This window comes from Sturnira hondurensis, unplaced genomic scaffold (assembly GCF_014824575.4).
Source record: "Sturnira hondurensis isolate 20B ecotype Veracruz unplaced genomic scaffold, ASM1482457v3 Scaffold0000880, whole genome shotgun sequence".
NCBI classification, from domain to species: domain Eukaryota; kingdom Metazoa; phylum Chordata; class Mammalia; order Chiroptera; family Phyllostomidae; genus Sturnira; species Sturnira hondurensis.
In genome coordinates, this window is record NW_028073511.1 from 11,786,016 (window position 1) to 11,811,642 (window position 25,627).

General features: G+C 40.4%; 1 protein-coding gene across 4 annotated transcripts in view; it reads right to left on the reverse strand.

Moving 5' to 3' along the window:
* PKHD1 (PKHD1 ciliary IPT domain containing fibrocystin/polyductin) overlaps positions 1 to 25,627 on the reverse strand; it is a 457,981-nt gene that overhangs the window by 230,912 nt on the left and 201,442 nt on the right. For all 4 annotated transcript variants that reach the window (XM_037054718.1, XM_037054725.1, XM_037054714.1 and 1 more), the window contains 4 exons: positions 20,975 to 21,110; positions 18,400 to 18,646; positions 6,504 to 6,681; positions 4,970 to 5,165 (listed from right to left, as the gene is read on the reverse strand). In XM_037054718.1, the coding sequence (XP_036910613.1) occupies positions 4,970 to 5,165; positions 6,504 to 6,681; positions 18,400 to 18,646; positions 20,975 to 21,110 (757 nt within the window). The remainder of the gene's footprint in view (positions 1 to 4,969; positions 5,166 to 6,503; positions 6,682 to 18,399; positions 18,647 to 20,974; positions 21,111 to 25,627) is intronic.

The following is a 25,627-nucleotide window of genomic DNA, read 5'->3' on the forward strand; positions in this document are numbered from 1 at the left end:
CGGCTGCTGGTTGGGTGGGGGATAAAGCAAGTGGAAGGGGCTGTGCGTGTTTAATGCACCCTGCCACAACCCAACAGTATGCCCTAAAGAGCCTTTTACCAATATAAAAGGACAGGGTCAAAAGTAAGTTGACCCCTGACAGAATGTACAATTATTAGGAGCGGGCTGTGCACGAGCAGCTGCTGGAACCCCACTGGTTCCACATCGGGCTTCCGAGAGTCAGAATATGAATAATCAGCGCAAGATTGTTTCCCCCAGCCCTCTCAACCCCCGCAGCCTCTCCCCAACCTTGTCCCCCTGTTTGGGGCAAGCCCTATTATATGTCTACAGGAAGGAGCAGAGTCCTCCCTAGCAGCTGCAATAATTGTGTTCCTATTGTGATGGAGACCTCCTCCTGGCCGCCCCCTTACAAGTGGCCATTGTCAGTGGAGAGTTAGTGATTACACGCTCCGCCTGATGCTTTGGGGGACCCAGCTGCCTAAGTGCTGACACACGAGCGTGCGGAAGGCCAGGAAGGGGGCTGCTGGAGGTGGAGGCAAGAGGTGGGGGGATCCCACGTCTGGGAGATGGGACTTGGACATACCAGACCTTTTGCATAAGTCAAGCCCAGAACAAATGGGGCTTTATCAGGCCCCAGTGATGAGGGGTCTCATCTCCCTTTGAAGTGGGGCTGAGCATGGAGCCTAGCAGCTTTTCCCCCTTTGGATCAAGCAAACATCCTTCTTTTGATATGCTACATGCTCATTATCTATGTCCCATTTAATGGTTTTTGATTGAAGGGTGGCGGCTGGGATGCCGAGGAGATCGTTAGAGAGGCTCCATCCAGCCAAGCCCGCAAGAAAGGCTTTCCTTGTGCCTGGGCCTAAATTTGGAATTTCTTAACAGTGTGTGCTTGTTCTTAGAAGCAGATAAGGGCTGAGCGTGAAATTCTTAATTAAGCAATAAATAGAGAGTGGGGTGTCAGCAGATGTAGCCAGTAGCCATGGCAACGGGAATCACATGGGCAAGAGAGCTGAGAGGAGATGTAAGCCTGGGGCCTGGGCCTGACTGACAGCAGCAGAATCCTACAAAGCTTGTAAACCAGATTAATTAGCTGACTAATTATTTCATAGCGTTAATGTAACTAAAAAATAAAAATAGTACACCACGAACTGAGACATCCCTGGATGAAAAACTGTAGGGAGAGAGGCAGAGGGGGGCTGGCTGCGTAAGGAGGAGACGTGAGCTGCCAGTGAATCAAATCGCGTAAACAGGAAAACGGGTTTGCTGGGTTTGACTTGGGCTTGCAAACCGGAACTTGTTCTACAGTCGCACCCACCCCCGCGCACGGCGCCGAAGTTGTAGTTCTCAACGGCCCCTCATCATAGTCCAGCATCAAACGCTGGCCCTCCTGGGCCCTAACCCAACTTCAGCACTGGAGTACTTCACTTGCCGTCTGTTTTGTAAGCGGCTCCTTGGGCAGGATCCTCCGAGACTTGAGGAGGACAGCCTGAACCAAGCTCCTTAAAAGATATTTTTAAATGAGCATGGCTATCTTATTCCGTGGGTAGCAGTTGCTTAAGTGGTATTAAATTTCAATCACGCGAACAATTCATCACATATGTCATATTATCATGAATCTCAGTTATCTAACAAAATCTAGTCAAGGAAAATAAAATGAGACCCTTTCAGGAAGGTTATGATGAGTTCAAGGCTGTGACACTGTTAATCTTCCAGGGAAATAAGAAAAATTCTAGAGGAATAATCGACTGAGAAAATTTGTAGTAAAGTAACATGGCATGCTAACCACAGTTGAAGACGTTTGGGCATTTTGTACCACAATTCCAAGAGATAGGTATTCGTAACCTCGCTGTATAGATGAAGTTATTGAGGCGTGGAGCATTTATAATTCCATGCCCCAGGTAAAATAGCCAGCCAGCCACTGATTAAAACCTTAAGCCCTAAGCTCTGGCCAGGAGCTTTCCAAAGAACCTGCATTCCATAAAGATGTTTGCTGAACAAAGACAAAACTTGCCTTGATAGAGAAGAAAAATGCAAGGGCCCAAACATGTTATATGTGCAGGGGGTTTTTTCTCTGCCACCGGGGATGAGTGAGAAGTTTTCTCCCATGACCCTGCGGGGCAGCCCCACCTTCCACCGCCCCACCCTGCTTGGTCAGAGATCAATGATTGTTTAGTGGGCAGCACACTCTAGTGGATAGAACCACAGCAAGGCGCCAGGATGCCTGGGTTCTGATTTTTCCCGTTCTCAGCTGGGTCCAAGATCCGTCAGGTATCTTAAATCACACACGATGTAGCCAAACGGAGGAAATGAAGATAATGGTGATCTGTTTGAAAATGTCTTGTCCTGGGGGATGTGGTGAGGTCACGAACAAACAATACAAAAGACGTTCCACTTAGAAGTGGTCAACAAAGGAAGGAAACCCAGCCAGTTGTCAGTGAAGCAGGGCTGTGAGTGAGCGGCCAGCCAGGAGAAGGAGCAGGACCCCACACTGGCCCAGAAAGTCCGGCAGGAAACTCGGTGCAGCTCAAGGAGATCAAGCAGTTTCCCTACGATGAAACGAAACTTCGGTACACACAACTCGCCCCATGTTTTTTCATCCCAGGAATATGTGAGGTCTTGGCTTAGGCTCCCTTCTTAGACTGTATGTATTTTCTGTAAAATATCCCAGTCACAGACCTTTAAAGTAACATAATCCGAAAAAAAAAAACCCAAAAGCAAAAAAACAGTAAGTGAAAGTAAACTAACCTACATGTAAAATGCACGGCACAGAGCTGGGTGTCCCAGCTACGGCTACCTCATTGACCTTATGCTATCATTAGCCTTCTTAAATATGCTGTAAACTTCATACACAGGAAACCCAAAATCATAAGCAAACCCACACAACCTGACCTAGCTGCATGGTGGGACCCCAGCAAGGACAGCAGCAAGAGCCTTGGGTTCCTCCCGAGCCTCATGTCCTCACGGTGCCAGCCCAGAAAGGGGACCACAAGTGTCTCTAGCCTCCTACCTACCCCAAGGGCCCAGAGGATGGAGGAGGCACCAATGGCCCTGGAAGCCACTGGCTGGAGCCCTAGGAAGCCTCTCCGAGGAGCCGGGGTCTCCAAGTTCATTAAACATCCCACCAACCCGCTGCGACTTCCTGTTCCTTTCCCAACTCAGATTATCCAAAGGATGAAATACCAGGGTATTCTGACACAAAGAATTTTGTAAAAATTAAAGAAAACTACCTAATAAAAAAGTTTTATACTACAGTGTTCATCCACATCATATATATGCAATATATACGTACATAGTTACATCTACATATAAATATATATACACATACACAGATGTATATTTAAACCATATATGTGTATATATAGGATAATGGTATAATTTGCTGTTAATTCAATAAATAATACTATCAAAGGGGAAGACAATCTGTAACTGCATGATTTGATTTTTTTCTTTAAGTCCCAAAAGTTCCTTTATCACATTGCCTTATGTGAGAATTCAAATTAGTTCACACTTCATGAATAGAATCTGACCAATGGATATGCTTCTGAAGGGCACACAAAGTAGCAGAATGAGAACAATCTGAAATCAGATTTTGTTCCAGGATATACGCAGCAACTGAACAGTCATAGTTGAAGTTAATGGCAAGCATTGGCTCTTGCTAATGGCTGCATTCCACCCTAGTGGTGGGACGGCCACAGGCTTTCTGTCCATCCTGAGTTTTTATAGCTTTAGGTCACATTTATGGATGCATCAAATCAGAAATAAAACATGAACAGTGCAATTCAATACAAATAAAATATACAACCATCCATTTGGCAAAGGTAAAAAACACCAGGAAAATATACCATACTCTCCTCTCTTGTGATATCAAAATTTAATTGTCCCACAGCTTAAGTGTAGCCCAGACTCAGTTGACAAATAGCCAGGCACAAGGGACAGGGACAGGGACAAGGTGCTCAGGACAACGGCCCAGCTCTCTACATCCTCAGGGTCGAGTCTGGCTTGTGACAGGGGCTGGGACTTGAGATGCTGATGAGTTCTCCTGAATTTGACCAGGATCTGTTAAGAGGGATTTATAATACAATTGTCATTCTAGAGACCCATTGGGACAGGTTTTCCTTATGGACCACACAGAGGTGAGGTGGGCATAAGGGGACATCGCAGTGCTCAGAGTGACCAGTGCCAACACCGTGTAGAAAAGAGTATGAGACAAACACCAGGAAGTCAAAGGAAGTCTCCCGTGAAATGTGCACGATACGAAGATAAGGAAATCCTTTGGCCATCTGTTCTCTGCAATCACAGAAGGGTCTCCAGTCCTATAACATGAGCCTCTGAACCCTTCATCTTGATGCTGTGTCCTGACACGAGACAGAGAGAGCCCACTCCCCAGTCCTCAGGTCGGCCCTCCACACCTTCTCACCATCCTGACCTCGGACTCCCTTCCAAAGCTTTTCTTCTCAGCTTCCGAATTAGCTTCACTCTTCATCCCTGCTCCTTCCGTCTCCATCGCCTTGTGCTCTCCGCTGCGCCTAGCTTGTGTGGCCATAGCCAGCCATCCTGCCTTCCTACGCACTTGATCTTTCTACAAATACAAACACTGCCTTAAAGTGGATAGAAAATACTAGTAAAAATGTTTATTAAACACTTGCTATTGTTTAGGCATTCTGATAACAAAGTTTTCCATGTTATCCTTTATATAATTTCCCATCCTTTGAGGTAGGTCCTATTATTGCCTTATTGTACAGGTGAAGAGGCTGAGCCTTAGGAAGAGTCGCTGCTCAGGGTTCCTTAGCCAGTAAGTGTTGGAGCTGAGATTTAAATGCAGGCAGTCTGATTTCACAGCTCACCCACTTACACACAGCCACCCCCCTCAGCTCCTCATAGTTTAATAGCACAAACATCTGAGATTCCAGAGAGATTGGAGGTTTCTGTCTACGTGTCCTGGAAATGCTCATCCAGTTATACTTACCCAGGTAGGTGAGTTGCCTCAATTGGCTATTGAAGAACCAGTCACAGCCTTGATCTTCACTAGGTGATGGAAGAGACAGCAGGGGCCGTCCCACGCGACTCCCACACCTTATGAGGATGTCAGGGTAAGGCCACAGGACTGTGTGTACCAGCAGGAGGTAATTCCCAGGAGCAAAGTTGCTAAAAGTTGCTGAGTACTTGAGAGAAAAGTACAATAGAGCTCATTTAGTGAGGAAGGTTCCTCTCCAAAAAGGAACTACAAAAAACAGTGGGTACTTTAGAAATTAGATAGTTCACACTCAGACTATTTTTCTTATGGGAATGGGCTTTTCTAAATGCATGCCAAAAAGAACTCATAACTAGAGCTACAAAATCAAACATGGTGAGAACTGGAAGGTGCCATAAGTTTCTTTTTGTTTAACAAGATTCATTAACAGAAAAGAAAAACAAGGCTCAGACAGTTGAACTGACATCCCACATCAAACACTGGAAAAGACAGAGCCAGGTCTAGATATTCCTCCAACGCAGAGAGATGGACAGCAGTAGGAGTGTCACCCATTTACAAGAGGAATAGCTGACACTGTCAGTCAGTCCTTGCAGAGTCCCCTGTGATTGTGACTATTACTTTCTTCATCTTTGTTACACGTGAGGAAAGTGAGGTGGGCAGTGGTTTAGGAAGCCTGTACCATGTCACAAAGTGGGAGAGTGCTGAGTCCGGTCAGAAACCCGGGATGTCCATCTCCAGAGCCACCGACCTGCAGCCTTCCCCTTCTGAAAATCCAGGGAAAAGTTCTCACGGAAGACTCCAGGGCAGGAAAGAGCTCTCTGCCTTCAGGGAGGTGGTGAGAGTTTAAATAAAGATTCTGCTTTGAATTCCTCAGAACTGTGGCACTTGGCTAATGCAGCTTCTAGTTCCCTGAGACTGCTCTCATGATTTTAGGGAAAATATGTATAATGAGACAAGAAGAAAGAAACATGTTAAAAGGATAAAAAGAATCTTGAGGGAATCTACCTAATTGCTGCTTTTTTTCCCAGAAAATGCACCCACTACTTACATGACTATTTCTATCTTTGCTTCCACTAACAATTTGCTTTCTTCAACCCAACCCAAAAGAAAATCGAGGCCTTCATGTGCAAGTTAATCTTTGACCACAAGATGGCAGTATGCAATGTAAAAATGGTTTGTTAAGACATTTCTGGCTATGAACACTTCTCTCTGTGTTAAATTAGTTCCTAACCTATAATATAAAAATACAATTATATAGATTGCTTACAAGCTGTGTTTCACTGTGTTAATAAAGTTAAAAATTCAGGCATAAAAACTCTGCATTCAAAGTGAGATTTAAACAGATTACAAAATATTCAATTTTTTTTTCAAAAAATCCTATCTCATATTTAGGTTATATTCATCTGGCCAAAATGTTGCTGTAGTTTTCATTATTAATACTAGAAGATGCTAATACATACAATCTATTATTTTACCAAATGAAACATAAAAACCCCTTAGGAATGGGGCATGCTATTGAAGAAGTTACCTGCAGAGATCTGTTGACCCAAGGAGTCTGAAATTGCAGTGAGTAGGTCTCTTGATCCAAGAGCAGAGCCATCCAGCCATAAGGGTTAGACAGTGTGTCACACACATATGTGACAGTGGTTGTCTTATTTCTGCTGTCAGTCATGGTTAAGTCATAAGGAACATCTGGAGCATTAGTTCTAGCGTGAATTTAAAAAGAAAAAAATGGGTGTTATTTTGAATCTACCCATTCAAGAGGAATGCATATTCCTCTTCCACCAGTTATAACTCATCTTCTATCTCTCCACGTGTTGTCTTGTCTGTGTGTCTGTGGAGGTGTCAGCATTTCACTGATCCGGTGGGTTGGAAGTAGTCACACCCAGAACTGATGTCACTGAAACGCTATCTTAGTGAATTCACCTACTTCAGGACCGTACGCTATTACGTTAACAAAGAAATGTCCACCGCCAGAACTTTGCTGTCAGTCGGGTTTATTTGCAGCAGAAAACATATTATTTAGGTATTAGGTCGTCCTATTGGGAGCGATGACTGAAACCTGGGACCTGATGTGCCTGCTCCCACAGAAGGCTGCCTCCAGCTGCGCAGCAGGGCTGGCCTCAGCAGCCTTCCCTGGGCTGAAGAGGGGACCTGGCTCCTCTCCTGTGGGCCCGTGCAGGGGCCCGTGCTCACACCCACTGCAGCACCTCCATCCTTGAGTTTGCTCCTGTGCTTGTTCACATAGGTTGTGAGATCCCTAAGTTAGAGGTATTTTCTTCTGTTTTGGTATCTACCACACTTCATGCAGGCCTTCAAGTCATGTTTTCACATGAAGAAAGAATGCATGGATGAGCTCACCCCAAAGCTGGTGCCAATTTTCTAATTTATATAAAGGGTTTCTAGAAGAACTGCATTTTACCAAATGAGGAAGCTGAGGCAGAGTGTTATATAAGTGTCATGGGTTGAATTAGAAATTTTTTTCATTTCTAAAAATTATTCTACACAGCCCATCCCAGAAGGTAATTTCTAAGATTTCACTAGATTTAGCTACATGCTAAGATCCTAAAAGAAAGTCAAAGTGGAAAGTAAAAAAATGAAGCAAAAAAAAAAATCAATACACATTATGACTGTCTTCCCCCTTTGGTTTAGTTTTCATGAGAATCTTTAACTATGGCAGTTTGCTGCAGGCACATAATTAAATTCTCAAAGAGGAGGGAAATGAGATGAAGGATGTTGGGTTTTCAAAGTGAGGTGTGGCCTGAGCATATCCAAAGCCAATTTACAATCCAGTGGCATATTATAAAAGGAAACTGTTTTTAGTGTTAAATGGCTTGGGTACTATGGTCAGACAGGTATAAACTGGAAATCCACAAGGACTGAGTGTATGGACTTGGGCAAATTACTGACTTTCTTCAAGCTTTAACTTCCTTTTATTTTTCTTAATGGAGACAATAGTAGTATGTATCTCACACAGCTACCTTGAAACCTAAAGAGATGAGCTGTGTAAAGTATTCAGTAACCATCACGAACCCAACCACATCTACCTAGAGCTCATGTAAGAGCCTCAGATGTGCCAGGGTTGCCGTCCTGCACTATGTATTTTAACGTCTAGGGGTTTTCTCCAGGATATTTGGTCATTAAAAAGACACTCAGTACCTTTCACAGTACAAAGCTTGATACATATTTATTATAAGATTAGATGTGTTTATTTCACCTGTTAATTAATTATTAATTAATTAAAGGGATGAAAATTGATCAGGGCATTGAGAACTATTTTTTCCCCCAAGATTTCCCTATGCAGCATTAACTGAACCTTCAGAAATTTGGGGGGTGGGGGGAACTTCTTCCTCTCTTTGGGCTTGGGATCTTGAGGCTTTTTTCACATGTACATCAGAATTCAAACTGAAACTAAAGGACAATCCTCAACTCATAGTCTTAGAATCAGAATGGACATGAAGTTCATGTGCTTGGACTTCAAATCCACTGTTGGAATTTCCTCCATATTTTATCCTGTCCCTTCTTCTAGTCTTGGGGGATTCACATCCTAAAATTCCTGCCATGTATGACATTTATTTTTACATTTTAATCTTTAGCTTTACACTTTCACCCAAAGCTTAATTTTCTTCCTGTATCTTCTAGCCATCTGTCCTTGCTCATATGGTTCATACCTCCCACGTTGGAACCTGTGAGTCCCAGGGTCCTAGGAGATCATCCAGCACAACTTGGGCCAACTATTATGCTACATTTAATGAATGAAGATAGGCCACTGAGAAATAAATGTGAAACAGGTGTGAGAAGAAGAGATACACTGGAACCAAGAAATAGCAAACAAGTAGATGAGCTGGCTGTCTTCGGTGCCATGGCCGTGTATGAGGGGAACTCCCTGCAGGAATGATTTTGAGTGTTCCCCGTCCTGCCAGAGTACTCTTTCAGCTTTCAGACTCATATGGCCTCCGGGAAATGAATTAGAAGACCTATATCCAGGAGAAACTAACTGATAAATCAGAATTTTCATTTAATTATTCACTGCAACAAATAAAACTGTCTTTTACATAGTAGGTACTCAATAAATATTTGTTGAATGAATAAGCAAGTGTAAATGGACCAGAACACTCCAACTGACCACTTAGTGAAGTTTCTCACCAACAGAGAAGTTCACCCAGAAAACCACAAAAGTGTCAGGAGATTTCTTATAAATTAATTAATGGAAGGAGATAAGCAATTTGATCCTATTCTCAGAACTGGATACTGTCAACCTCCAAATCAATAGGATATTTGCCAAGACATCTACACACTGATGTTTGGTGGTCAGACCTCTCCTGGGCATCTACAAGCAATCACACTAATAGTGAGCCCTGGTTTATGCACATGCTAAGCTTTCTTTATGAACTTAAATCTCTTATATTTCCAGGCAAATTCTCTGAATTAAATCACTTTTACAAATAGGTTTTTTTTTTACATGTAGACCGAAAGAATTCTACTTGGTTATTAACCCATCAGTTTACATTTAATTCCTCCAACCTATATTTTGTGACCTTTTTCTTAAGATAGTATACATACCATCTTGAATATTATGAAAATATTACTTCAGTATGTTATAATATAATCAATTGGGTAGCTATTTCCAGAAACGCTTCTTAATTCCAGCAATGTTGCCCCAAGAATCTACCTGATCACTTTGACTCGACTTAATTATTTCTCACTTTCCATCAGCATCGCATTAATAAATCAATTTACAGGGTGTAATTTTCCATTTCCTGGTTTAGTCCCATAAATTGTAACTTCAGTTACTGAAGGAGCCATTTTCCAGACCATACTCCCTAGCTTCATAAGGCCTTTATAAACCTTACCCTCTCTTCAAAAATGATAAAGCAACCAAATTCTAACATTAATTCAGTTCTATTCGTCTTTAGGACTGTGTGCCTTTCTTGTGACGCCATTTCCTTCCAACCAGCATCTAGTAGTCGGATGCTAACCCTTTGATCAACCAGAGATCCACCAGAGCACCTGGGCATCCTAGAGCACCCTTTTCTCTTCCTTGTTCATGCATTGTTCTGATCCTACCAAGCCACTCCATCCAACTCAACCCAGGTTTATTTGGGATGCATTTTCACAGATACTCACATGCAGCACCAGCTTCAGTAACGCAATACAGTTAGAGGAAGTTAAGTTCCTCAATACAGTTTTATCACAGCTAGAAGTGGAAAGACTCATACGGTACATTCTGAAAGGTAAATCAGAATGTAAAAGACCCATCATCCCCCACTAGGCACGAGGCCTTGTGTTGACCATCACCAGGGGCCAAAAATTCAAATAGCCCCCATCCTTCTAGGACAGATGCCAGCTGTGACAGTGGTGGGCTCTTCTGAGAAGCACCGAAAGAACATCAAGAGTCAAAGAACAACATGAAGAGAATTTACCAACCATAATTACTACAATTTTCACTTGCCCTAAATAGCCACCAATTTCCCTGTGCCCTAAATAGCCACCAATCTCCCTCTCTTTACTGTTAATGAAGCAAAGGAGCACAAAAGTATTTCTAATTTGGAGGAGCCAAGGGAGTCTGCATGGGCCATTAGCAGCAAAGAGCTTCATTACTAGGGGAAGAAGTCTCTCCCTGAACTTCTCATGGCTTTATGTGCAAGAAATCAGGAGGTAACCAGTCCATTTGAAATGTTAACCCTTAGCTCTGTCTACATCAGCACCAGCTCCTGTATATAATCAGGACAAAAGAGCTCTAAGACTCTTCTTTTCTTTTTCTGTTTAAAATACAGTGCCTTAATTTTTGTTATTTTTAAAAATAAACAAACCCATTTTAATTGAGCAGTATTTTCCTTTAGAAATACAGCACTGTCACTTATAAAACTTCCAGCCTATGCACCAAATTATAATCCTAGTCGCATAAACAGTTATGTTGGTTAGTGCCCATGTACTGTGTGGAACTGTTGAATGTATACTGCCCACCAAGGATTTGTTAGGCAATCAGCAATGCCAATGAGAACAAATATTAACACCCTGGTTTGGGTTCACCATTAGCTACTTTTCCTGAGGGTCCATATCTCCGTGTATGGAGACAAACACTGCATTGAACTCTAATGCTCTCAATTCAGAGCAATTGTTAAATAAACACTTTCTAATTACACATCTCCTAAGCCAGACACATCATAATACCCAGCTGCAAATGGTGCTCCGAACATCTCCTGGATATTAGAGTTTGCTGTTGTTGTTCTCATCTTTTACTTCACAGAGGACAAAATTGAAATTTGGAGCACAGCCAACAATTTTCTTGTGGTAGAGTCTGACTTGAGCATTCTTTAAAAAGCAAGTCCTTGTCAGAAAACCATTATCCTACCCACAGAGCTGCCACCATCTAGTAATATTTTGCATGCACCAGTAAGCTTTTGTTTATACCCTTCTTAACTGAGATACACTTAATATTTCTCCTTCTGAATAAGAAAACCTAAAAAGAAGAAAGAAGCCACAATTTCTTCTAGTCCTTCCCCTAAACTTTTGACGATCCTTAAATTCACATAAAAGCAGGTAGGGTAGGCAAAAAGGCAAAAGTCATATGTTTTAATGATTTTTGTGTTTCTGGCAGGCACACCTCAAGATCACTTCTCCATGAATTTGCAGGTGTGTGTTTCTGTCTATTGTTTTTCAGAGTTGCCTAAATAATAATGGTTTATTATAGAAAATCCCAAGAATAAACCTACCACCTCTTCAAAGGTAGTGTCTACCTACAGTTTTTGCAACACACTGAGGATGATATCCTATTTTAATCTGTAAAGAGAAGCGACAGATATCTATCACACTACCTAACAAGATCCTTCCTACACTATTTCATCTCTTCTCTTGATCTGCTGAATCTAGCTTGAATGGCTGCCTCAGAACACGAGAAGACCACTATTAGAGCTATGCAACCAAACAGTAAAAAACTTTACAAGGATACTGAAAAACAATTTTATGTATCAGGTAGGGAGTTAGACTAAGAAGCTTGTCTTTACACAGACACATATACACACACATACTATATACACATCTGGTGTTATGGTGGAGCTGACTGACACCAGCTCACAAGTTCACAGTCAGCCCCTCTTTCCAAAGCCATGTTCAGTGATATAGTTTGGTGGTATTCTTCAGTTTGGGGGCTCATTAATATTTTTAGATCTTTTTCTATTCTACTTCTATAACTTCTGCTGATAAGAGGATAATTCATGTTGGAATTTTTTTTTATCTTACACAGGTATTCTTTTGTTTGGGTTTTGTTTTTGAGGACTCAAAGAATAAATACCATTAGTGATGCTGCATCTATCTGTCCCTAGGAAGGAGAGTTAGGCAATTATTAAAGGAAAAGGTAGGCCAAAATTTCCATTTGAACTCTTCTTTTGGATCACAGAGGCAGGGGGTGCCTCATACTTTGAACACTGACACATTAAGAGCAGTTTCATGGGTAAAAGCTGAATGCAAGCACTACAGGAGAGGATATTAAGCAAGATCGAAGAATCAAGGTGATCAAAAAGAACATTAACCTTTTCTTTTCCAGGAGAAGGAGGAAGGAAGAAACAGACAGTGTTGGGGAACAATGAATCAGAGACTATGTCCTGAATGACTCTAAATTCTATGACTACCTGGGGTTGGGGGGTGGGGTGGTTGCTGGATTAGTACAAGACCATCTAAACACTGGAAAGTATTTTCTATATTTCACAAGTTGGATTAAGTTATATTTGAGCAAACTTAATTGCCTTTCCAGGCATTGGTTTCTCAGAAACATAATAATTTATAGTATTTTATTCAATTAGTAGTATGTTCATATGCTGTTTTGTACACCAATAAATCACCAATGTAAAATAGAGACTTCTTAAAGACAACAGGTATTGAGCACTTACTAAATGCCAGGCAATTACCCTGTGAGATAAATATCATTATGTCCATACTAATAGGAGAACTCAAGCAAAAAGAGCTACAGTAGCTTGTCCAAAAATATACACCTAAGAAGTTGGAAGGGCGATCTTTGTCTTATACCTACAAATCATTCTTAATTAATTCTTTATTCTTTAGATTAAAAAAGTAATTTCAAATAGATGCATATCCTGACTTTAATTTATGAAGTCAGGACATAGATTTAATCCTATAAAAACTCAGAAAGACTGGTTGGCCAACCTACAACACCTTTTCAACACTTTAAATTTTCCCCACACTCAATCCAGTCAATAATTGAAAAACAAATCAAGTTTTGATTTACTGTCATCTGGATAAGTCTATGACAGTTGAAGGACCTACTGAGTACTTTAGACCGACAACAATAGCAATAATAATACTAATTTGTAGATGGTAATTTTGAAGGTTGATTTCACAATTCTATGTATCAATATTTCCAGGGCAAGAAAACAATTGTAAGTGCAGGCAAACTGCTGATTCAATAGAAGTGAGTCAGGGCTGGGTGGGGGCAGAGTGGACAATGAAATCAACTGTTAAAATAAATCATCTAGTCAACAGATAGTCCCAGGAAACAAAAGCTCAGAACACATCGTGAAAGGACATTCTTAAGTATTAGATGTTCCTAGAATTTTTAGAAATAAAGGCTGGGGACAACACTTTAATTCTGGGTCTTCTGAAAAAATGTTGAGTGCCAGGGGTTCATCACAGACATGTCCTACAGGAGAAATGAGCCGTAAGGGCCCTGGAGGAAGATTTTAGAGAGTCCGCAATTTCATTTACTTATATTCATTTACTCCATACCAGTTTCATTAAGTCATTATGTTTCAACATGGTATCCAATATTATAATACAAACACACACACACACAAAAGGAAAAAAATATTTTTGCCTTATATACCCTCTGCAAGAAGAGATGGACAATTTTTAAGCTATGTAGGTGCTATGAGTATTGGTTAGTGCAAGTGTATGGAGCCAGCATACAGCAGGGATACCAAAACCTGAACAGAAAATTCAGAGAAGCTTACCAGAGAAAATGACCTTCATGCTGAGTTCATTGGAAGTTGAATGTAATGAATTGTAAGGCATGAAGAAGTTGAATGTGACTGAGGCCTAAAGTGCAAGGAAGCAAGTAGGGCAAAGTGTTGAGAGATGATGCTAGAATTATAAATAGGGAACAGGTCATAAAGGGCCCATGAGGTATTAGGAATATGAGATTTTTTCCAGAGGCGCTGGAAAATCTTAAAAACTTTTAAGCAAGGGAATGAATGAATAGCAAGACCAGATTTTCAGTTATAAGTTCAAGGATGTGAGCACAGCAAGGTGGCAAGCTAAGAGGCTGTTGTGATTAGGCAAGTGAGAAAGATGGTAGCCTGGAATAGACGGGGAAGTTGGAAAGGAGAGAAGTGGAAAGACTCAAGGTGAATTTTTGGAAGATGTAAAATGGGTGGGACTTGATAGGTGATGGATGTATGAAATAAGAAATTGAGTCAACTCCATATTTCTGGTCTAAACCATTGAGGCATTTCCTGGAACCCCCAGCAGGGAACAGGTCTGTAGAAAAAGTTTTGGCAAGTTAGGTGTTAGATGTCTACTATACACTCTTTTTCAGTACTCTGAAAGTACTGAAAGAATTGCTCCTCAGTAGAAATATAATTCAAGCCACTAATGTAAGACAAGGACATAACCATGATGTAACCCATAACCTTAAGTTTTATGGTAGCTATATTAAAAAGTAAAAAGAAATGGCAAAATTAGCTATAATAATATATTTAACCCAATGTATCCAAAATATTAGCATTTAAATATAATATAAACAAATTATTAAGATACTTTACATTCTTTTTTTCATAGCAAGTCTTAGAAATATGGTGCATAACTTACCATTTACACTACATCTCAATTTTGGGTGAACCATACTTCAAGTGCTCAGTAGCTATATGGGGATAGTGGCTACAATATTGGGCAGTGAAGATCCTGAAGGCAGTTGGATAAATGGGTCTGGAGCTCAGTAGAGCTGTGTAGATAAAGGAAGAAAGTCTGGAAGCATCAGTGAATGTGAACCAAAGTGATGAAATAACCCACATCATCCAGAAAGAGTAAGACTTGAGAGAAAGGAAGCTCCTCACAGAACCCTAAGAAACACTAGCAACTTAAGGGACAAGGAGAGGAGATCTAGGAGCACACAAAAATTTATTGGGAATGTTATGCTTGTTCCATGTAATTATCTCTATACAAAAGAAAACATTTATCTAACTTTGGGGATGGATAAATCCAAGCACTATGTTAGGTATGTCGTCATTATGAGACCTCAAGAGAGAACAAATCACTGACATGTTTTTCTGAAACAAGGTCCAGCCTTACATTGGTAGGGCCAACGCCAACCCTGTCTTGTCGGGAAGGATGGGCTTGATAGATGAGATTGGTAGAAAGAGCAGCTGGGAAAAGTCCACTATCCAGAACACTTGTGGATCCTATAGAAAGCCCTTTTTTAGAACTGGTGAGTGAGAGAGGGAACAATATAAGCAGCTCTCATGAAGAACAAGCATGTTGTCATTTTAACAGACACAAAATGAGACTCTGCCTTGTAGAGATGAGAAATTTTTTCTTCCCCTACATATGATATTATGACTGACTTCAAATGTTTACATGCCTCTGTCAACCCAACTGCTGGGGCAGTCAGAAGAAGCTATAGAACAGGAAGTGCCACAAATGTGGGGACCCATCAGACTTAAATAAGGTAGTGAGGGACAGAACAAAAGGTTGCCAATGTCAAAAAAAAAGAAGTTAGAGTGAAACTGGACCATAAAGAGGGCCTTTCAAGGAAAAAAATTCCACTCCATCTACTTGGTTGTTAGCAAGAGGGGAATGTGGTGCCTGTTTATGCAGCTGGGCAAGGCCACATGCTCAGCCTTTTGGGACCTCTTGCTGAGGGAGGGGGGATAAGAACCCAAAGCAAAGAAAGCAGGGTGCTTGTGCCATATCAGATCTCCATCAACATGCAACCCCAAAAGATCATGACTGTGAGAGCTTTGTAAATCAACTCTTAGGGTGCTTGCTCCAGGGAAAATAGCACAATGAATTAATCCTTTCTCCCTGAAATGCAGCAAAGTTTGTATCTATGCAGAATTCAAATTGCTCATTAGCTCTGACATGTTCCTAATGAGGTTATAATGCTCTGGGACAAAGATCAAGTCACTGAGCACAAATTGCTAGGGATAGAATCATAGAAACTTAAACTTAGAAGGACCTCAGAGCAATGCTTCTCAAACTCAAATATAAATCACATGGGGTTCTGATTCAGGACATCTGGGATGGAGTCTTCGATTCCTCCTTTCTAATGAACGCCCAGGTGATACTGGTGCACTTTAACCAGCAAACCCTTAGAGNAAATTGCTCATTAGCTCTGACATGTTCCTAATGAGGTTATAATGCTCTGGGACAAAGATCAAGTCACTGAGCACAAATTGCTAGGGATAGAATCATAGAAACTTAAACTTAGAAGGACCTCAGAGCAATGCTTCTCAAACTCAAATATAAATCACATGGGGTTCTAATTCAGGACATCTGGGATGGAGTCTTCAATTCCTCCTTTCTAAGGAACGCCCAGGTGATACTGGTGCACTTTAACCAGCAAACCCTTAGAGACCACCTAATCCAATCATCTTATCCTAGAGGAGAGGACTCTAAGGTCAGGAGACTAGTAACTGGGAGCACTCAGAGACTTCCCTGCAGCTAATTTGGGATAGTTGGGCATTTGTCCATAGACCTGCGGGTCAACCAAAGAAAATTTTAAATAGAAGCCTAGAGAGTGGAATGACCAACCATTCTGGTTTTCTCAAGACTGAAGGGGTTTCTAGAACATGAGATCTTTCTCTTTTAAAAGCCAGGAAAACTCCAGACAAACCAAGACAAGGTTTCACCCTACTAGAAGCCTTTTGAATCTACTTACAATATTATTGCAGGATTATTATCTTTTTGACCAGGTATCAATCCCTAAGGGCTGGGGTCATGACCTGCTGCTGAGGTAAGCATCCAAGTACCGTGTCCTAAAGCTCTCCAGGAACAGATGCTCAAACCAGATTGTTTCTGCAGAGCTTTCTAACACCACTGCTAAGCGCCCCTCCAAGAGACAGTCTCCCAATAGACCATAAACTAAGGCATAAAAAAGGAGTGTGAAGAACACAGAAAAATAAATACAATGCAAGCACAGAGTGTTCTTTTTAACCACACAAACCTATTTTAATATCCATTATTTTCAAAAAAGCATGGAAAACATAAACCACTAACTTTTATAAATCTGAAAACTCTCATTAAAAACACCTTTATTTAAAAAATCACTAAAGTAATAATAAAAAATCAAGATGCATCTGTGAGGGTTTTTTAAAAAAAATCACGCTCTGCACAATCAAAATGATGAACAATGAAAATATATCCCTCCACATTGCTGTTTGACTCACTAGGATTGGGCCCGTTAACATTAGAGAGAATAATAAACAGTCTGGATGGCAAAAGTGAAAAACATTTCCAGACTATCTGATGCTAGCCGCATATTACTAAAGTTCTGAAAACCAGATTTCAAGATACTGGTCCATATGCATTCAAAAGGCAGACTTAGTGAGCGCAATCCTGACCTCTCACTTTCTCAAGTTTCCTGGTTTAAAAGAGATGCCAATGGGCTGTAGCTGAATCACTTCACTTAGTATTCATGCAGTTAAGACACTTAAAACAAAGGAAGGAAAGAACTGTGGCCAAGGCTATGCAGTGCATTTGAAATAGGTAGAAGAGAGAACCCTAGACACTCAGCAGTCATTACCTGGAAATTAGAGAAGGCAGAAGCAATACTATTATGCATTAAAAACAGGTCAGCTGCTAACTTAATGGTAGCTTGACTAGCATAACCAAGGAGTCCTTGCTCCAATATTAATAGGAAATGTATGGTACAAATCCAACAGTTCATGAAATTAGCAAGGAAAATGAACTGGCGTGAAACAACTCTGCAAGTAACAGAAAGGCATCATCAATTGTTTCCCTGGAGCAGATTAAACACTTTAAAAAGAGCTGGGGGAGAGTAAATGAATATAAATAAAAATGGACATTATTGGAATTTTTAATAATACTTTTAATTTAAATACATTTCAAGTTCTCTGTTGGTTGCAAGTCTTTTCAAGAGGAAGCTATTAGCTCAAAATGTCAATAAGAGGTCATGGACTATGAGTTCTGGTCCAGTGATATGGAAAGTTAGCTGCCATTTGAATCAGCCTAAAACTACCATAAACTTATGATTTGACAGCTGTGAAAATTATTCCCACATCACTCGTATAGAACTAAATACTTTAAATAGAATCTAGAAAACAATCCCCCTTTTATAAATTTCAACATCACTTCTCAGCCTTTTGGCTAAGGTCAAGTGTATCAACCTCCACACCCTGCATGATATATGCATGCCCATTAGCAAACTGAAAAGTAAAGTAAATTCAACTTACAGTTCTATAGACATACGATGAAAGAGAACATCTTCCCCACAGACACTGCCAGGGACAATCTGACTGAATCCGGCATGGCCCAAACAAGAGGCTGGGAGGGTTTCCATAGAAGCCAGAATGTGACTTCCGTTTTTCCCAGACAGAGACCCATCCAAGTCTTCCAGAATCGCTGCATGAGCAAATGGAAATGCTACTAAGTTTGGGGAGTTTGTAAACTTCAACTGCTTGGTCTTCACAGTAAACCCACCTATAAAATAGAAGACAGAGTGTTATACATGGCACAAAAGACTAGTATAGCAAACAGCAACTGAATTCACTGGGATGTTTTCAGTATTTTAAATAGCATATTTACACAATTTCACAATTCATTTATTCAAGGAAAAATGAGGGCTTCCTGTCTGCCAGGCTCTGTGGTACGTCCTGGAGACACAGTGGGCAGCAAGGGCAGTGCTGACGCTGCCTCCGTGCAGTCTGTGTTCTAGGACAGCAGTTCTCAGCCAGGGCTCACTTGGCCCTGTGCGGATCCACTGGGGCCTGTCACAGCTGGGTGGGTGGCAGTGCTATTGACACCTGGTGGGTAGACGTAGGGATGCTGATAAACATCCTCAACACACATGACGGTCCCCACAATAAAAATCTATCCAGCCCAAAATACTAACAGTGCCAAGGAGGAGAAACTGTTCCAGTGGGAAATAGAGACACAGAACACTAACTAACTAATTACTAAATACTAACGGTGTCTTCATTTAGTCTTTCAATCTGTCTCAATCTGTCTGTTCCAGTTCTGTGGTGAGTCTAACCCCACCTCTTATGAGGTCTATACTCAAAAGATTCACCCTCGAAGGCAACATTTAATCACGTGAACAAATATCAGTAGTAATGGCATCACACTTTTTAAGTATTAGCACTAGGGCTGTACTTCTTAGTAGTCTGTTCCTCACATCCCCTCTACGTGATTTGTTGCAATGCTGCTAGTCCACTTGCCCAGGAAGAAATTATGGTGGTCGTTTTCTAAGTCACACATCCCTGCCATTAAAATGTTTGAATTGAGTACTCACTCATCTCTCAGTACATATGCTACTATGCTTCTGTATCATGTACATTATAACACACATACAAAGGAAAATAAAAGAGAATAAGATACAAATAAATGGAAGTCCTTATGTGTTCATTCTGCACACAGTGGAGTCCATGCAGTGAATTAAGGCATGCATTCGAGATTTCCATGATTATTCTCCTGCAACTTCCGCAGTCCATCTAATACCACACCTACCTGAAACTCTGAATTCAGTACTATTGGCATTTTAATTTTTTAATAGGCTGTTCCTAATACTTAGAGGCTCTTCGATGCACGTTCTCCCTTGCAAATTTGCACTCACCTTTCAAAACCCTGCTTAGAATTCACCTCTGCAAAATCTCTCCTGACCTTCCCCCCCTTGCTCCTTTCACTGACCTTGTTCAGTTTTCTAGGATTGTACTCATCACACTCTAGTACAGTGACGGGACTAAACACCTACTTCTGTACCTACATCAAGAGCTTCTGAAAGATAAGAACTATGTGTTTTTCATCTTTGTACATCCCAGCTACTTAAACAGATCCTGGAATAGACAGTTTTAAAACAAATAAACAATATGACTTAGCCAAGATTATCCAGTGAGAAGAAATTAGAGCTAATAAGGAGTAGAGCGCTTTTATCCAGTGCCTTGTGGATGATACAAAACAGCGAAGATATGAAAGAACCCAACAGGCGTACTTTGAAATAAATGTCATAAGTTCTTTTTATTCCTACTATTGTTTCTACAATTTTGAACTCAGATGCCACCCAAATAAAAACAGTTTTTGGCTCTGCCTATACAGGAAAAAAGAAAGTAGAGGCTTGCTGATTATTCATTTAATTAAAAAAACAAACAATTATCTAAATTGGTGATTCAAACCACAAGAGCATATTTACTGGAATTACTTGGTTTGGCTGTTTACAACTATCAAATCAACTAGATTGCTCTCTACTTCTTTTCACCTTAGCCCATGAGTCTTCCAAGGTATCTCTCACCACCTCTGAGACGCGGTTAACAAGTGAACAAAAATTTTTATGGTTCTCTTTGCGCAAATAACAAACCTTGGGCTGTTGAAAACATTAAGTACTAAATTCTGGCTCTTTCGGTGAAGGCTGCATGTGTGAGAGTTTATACTCATACGTCCATCCATTCAATTTCATTCATTAATTTAATCAATGAACCTATTAAACACCAGGCTACTCGGTGCTACTGATAAAACTGCGAGCCAAAGAGACAGGCTGCCTGCCTTCGTGAAGCTCAGTGTCCGGTTAGAGACGCGGCATCACAATGGCAGCGTGATAGTCGCCACCACAGAAAAAGGGTGGGGAACGGCAGGAGCCACGTGGACAACACCTGGCTTTCTCGAGGATTTCTTTTAGGCAATTTGAGCAGCAGTTTCTGCTGATGCAATTTCATAACGTAAAGAAATAATAAATCACAAAGGCCTTGCCACTATTTGTCATGGTTACTTGAGTGTTGGCTTTACTCATTGTCTGGCTTATCTATTCAACCAGCTTACCCTGCCCTCGCGAGCAGCCCGAGCAGGTTCTGATGGACACGCAGTCGGGGAGATCAAAGTTAGCAAAAGTTGTGTTGGATACTGTAAGTTCCCACCTTTTGGGAGTTTTGATCCCAGCTGACATACACAGGCTTCCCTGAAATTTAAAAAGGGAGAAACAAGGTAAGAAAAATAGGAGAACTTGCCACATGAACTACAGTTTATAATGCATAAATAAAAACAATCGAGATAATAAAAAGGCAAGCTATAGACCGGGAGAAATATTTACAAATCACACACATATGACAAAAGACATACTACACATATATTAGAATGACAAAAAAATTAGTGAGGACACCCAGTGCTGATGTGGGTAAGGAACAACTGAAACTCCTGTGCACTGCTAGTGATAATGCAAATGGCACAGCCACCATGGAAGATAATTTGGCAGTTTCTTATAAAGTTAAACATACCCTCATCGTATGACCTAGGAATTTAACTCCTAGGTGTTTACCCTAGAAAAATGAAAATGTATATATATACAAAAGCCTTACACAAATGGCTCTAACAGTTTCATTTCTAATCACCAAATCTGGAAACCACTCAGATGTCCTTCACAAATGAGAGGATAAACAAACTGCAGTACATCCTTATAGCAGAATATTATCCAACAACCGTAGGAATAACAGATTGTTTCTTGCAGTATGTTAGATAGATCCCTAAGGCATTTGGAAGTGAAAAGTGCCAGCATCAAAAAGGTTACACACTGTCTGATTCCATATAAATGGCTGTTGAAGAAGACACAATGAGAATAGGTGAGTGATCCCAGACACAATGAGAATAGGTGAGTGATCCCAGAGAAGAGGGTGTGGCTACAAAGATGGAGCTCGGGGAGTATCAGGGGGTTGAGGCAACTGTTTCTGTATCTTGATTATGGTGCTGGTGGCTACTCACATCCATACATATGTTAAAAATCAGATACTGTACATTAAAAAGTCAGTTTTACTCTATGTTACCATAAAAATAAAAATGAAAAATATTTTAAAAATTAAATTGCTTCCAGGATTTACCACAAAATCTCTCTAACGAACTCCATTTAATCAGCTTGTTAGTGCTTCACGGCCCCGCTGTTAAACATAATTGTATATATGAGGATCACCAGAAATGTTCAGGGACCTCCAACAGGAAGAAGGAAAAAGAGAAACAAACAGAAGGAACCCAGTGGAGACAAAGCCAGTATAGGAATCAGAAGAAAACTTAACCATTGTCATTAGTGACCCCAGAGAAATAAGTGTATATCCATAAAACAGGGAAAAAAAGCCTAAAAAGGGGGACATTTTTCAGAAAGGAAAAGAGAACAAAGAATGAAAGAGCAGTAATAACAAATTCAGCAGAAAAAAATTGACAAAATATCCTAGTAAATAGAATAAGAATACAGTTGGGAAATCAGAAGGGAAATTAAGATTAGAAAAACAATTTAGAAGGTCCATTATCCAAATAATACAGTTTCAAAAAAAAGGATAATAAAGAGAAAATTATAGACTTCTCAAAGAAATGAAACTGAAAGATCTCAGCAGCGACTAGCCAGAGGTTAGAAGAAAAAGGTACACGAGATAACATCATACAGATGCTGCAAACACCAGAGACAAGGACATCATCCTAAAATCTTCCAAAACAGGAAACTAAAAGGTTACATGGAAAAGACCTAAAAATAGAGGATCTTGAAACTATGTATCCTCAAGACTAGAAGCCAGAAGACGATGGAGCGTCAAGGCAACGTGAAGTGAACCTGGTGCTCTATAACCAACAACCTACTAATAAGGGGGGTCTCCCTCTGTAGCTCAAAACCTTTACATTCCACAGACCTCCCACTTTGTTAAGAAAGTTCCTGTAGGCTACACTCTAATAAATAAGGAATTAAATCAGAATGAAGGAAGATGTGGGAGTCAGGAGAAAGAGTCGCAATAATGGAGAGACATGAAAGATATCTCCAGGACACTGGGCAAGAGAAATACCAAAACATGTGCTGTGAAACTCTTCACGCACATGCTTGTGCGCATAGAAACCCTTGGGACTATTGTTTGGCACCAGCCACTAAAGCTGAAGGGATAGCCTTTGACCCGGCAATTTTACAACTTTGCATATATTCAGCAGGAGTGCATGCAAATAGAGAGAAATACAGAACATTCATAACATTATCATTTATAATAACCCAAAATTGCAAATAATCAAACATCTATCAGTAGCCACATAGCTTTTTTTTTAAAAAATGTAGTATAGTCATAAAGTAGAATGCTACACAATTGAACAAATAAATTATTGTAAAATTTTAAAAAACATGAGTGACTTTCATAAGCATAATGTTTGGCCAAAGGACTGAGGCACAAAAGACTTACATGTTCTCAAATTTCATTTATATGAAGTTCAAAAACAGATTTGAAATCAATCTATGTCTATAGAAGTCTAAATAATGTTTCCCTTCTGGCTGGGGTCTGGGGGTCGATTTAAAAGAGAGCAGGGGCCAGGGGCTTTGGAGGACACAGTAACGCTTTATTTCTTGACTGGGTACTCTGCACGCGGGCTGTGCTTTCTAAAAATCCATCCAGATCTTTGCTCGTGATTTTGCACTTTTCTCCATAAATATTCTATTTCCATAAAATATTTATTCGAGGAAGTGGAGTAAATACTAGAGAAAAGTGATATACAAGTGGGGAAGGTGAAGAAGAAGGGTGAAGGTCTCCCGCGTCACTCAGGTAAAGTTCAACGCTGCTGATGTGATTTAGACTGTAAGACAAGCAGGATTGTTACATTCAAATCCAATAATAAAAATAATCACACAGAATAAATAACTTTAAAATGAGTAAATATACTACTCAGTGCAAGACAAATGAAGTCTGGAAAGGAGGAAAAAAAGAAACAAAGAAAACTAATTGCAAACTGAAGGCACAAAATGAGGTGGTAGAAATAAATGCAAATGTACGAGAGACATCAGCATGTGGATGGTAATTGAAACCACTAGAGAAAATGAGATTTCTCCCAGGGAGAGCAAGTATATTGAGAAAAGAAGGAGCCCTACAACAGAATATAGAGACACACAAAAATGAAAGGCCTAAATTGAGGAAGACAAATCCACCAGTGAAAATGGAAAGGAACTCGTAGAGAAATAGTAGAAAAAATAAACTAACCCCATCAGTATCTGTCTCAATATGATATTTTTAAAAGTAGTATCATCTGCTCAAATTAATTAGAATAACAACAGAAAGGCAAGCATCCCCCCAGATACTTCTAAAAGTAAGGTGAGCATAATTTATATCCAAAGCAGGACCTTTGCTGAGTGTGTGAAGGGGTACTAGTTAGATGAACGATGGGAGAGTGCATCTCTTTGTCTGGTATATCAAAGCTGTCCTCACTGGGAATTATTCTACCCATCTCTATAGAAAGGTACTGTTTGGGTGTGAGAATGCCAACATTTACACAAATATGCTTAGTTACAGGGGAAAAATCCTTTCCAATAACAACAAGGTCTTCCAGAAACTAGTGTTTGTTTTAGGATGTGACTAACCGATAATTGTGTGCCACCAATTACACGTGGGTGGCAGGTCTAAGAAGGATAGGCAAAATTCTCGGAAAATTTTAATTCCTAAAGGTATGACAGGCACGGACGATACAGAGGCTAAAATCAGCTCCACAACCACAGAGGTCAGGTATCTTTTTTTTTCAACAGCTGACACAAGATTCTTTTCTGTTTTTATTTTTTATATCTTCACCTGAGGATACATTCACTGATTTTAAAGAGAGAAGAAGGGGGAGATAGAGAGAGACCCTGACATGAGAGAAAAATATCGATTGGTTGCCTTCCACAGGTGCCCCGACCCAGGCTCGAACCTGCGGCCTAGGTATGTGTCCTGACTAGGAATCGAATTCACAGCCTTTTTGGCGTAAGTGATGACACCCCAACCCACTGAGCAACCTGGCCAGGGCCTGGCACAGTTTCTTAGGACAATAGAAAGGTTCCCAAAGAAATCTAAAGAATACTATGTCAAATAAAGATTCAGAGACATTTTTCTTGTTTGTTTCTAACCTTAGGACTCTGCAGAACCTTTAATGTGTTCATATGTGACGTGAATTTGAGGGGATGAGAGATGTGATAAATAGCATGTCCTATAGGTAATTAACCTAGGAATTTTCCTTTTCCTGGACCCTCACTTGAGGCTAGCCTTCCATGGAAAATAGTTCAGGAAATAATGAAGTAGGAACTCATAAATACTTACTGCTAAAGCTATTTTCTATGTAACTAAAAGGGTATTTGACCAGCAGTATTTATCCAGGTGGTCCCACCTCCCCACTACTAGGCATGGATTTGACTTCCTAAAGCCTGCATTTCTTCACCTGTAAATTCGGAGTTCTAACTATACCTAAATTAACTCTTAGCTAATATTTAACTCTAGGATGGCATGGTTTTTATTATTTGGGTGCCTAATCAGGATCTTTGTTTTAAAATATATTTTATCCATTATACCATTACAGTTGTTCTATTCCCCCCTTCATTTCCCTCCACCCTGCACAGCCCCCCCAACCATTCCCCCCCTTTAGTTTATGACCACGTGTCTCAAGTTCTTTAGATTCAATATTTCTTGAATATTCCTACTATTCTTGCCCTCCCCCCTATCTATT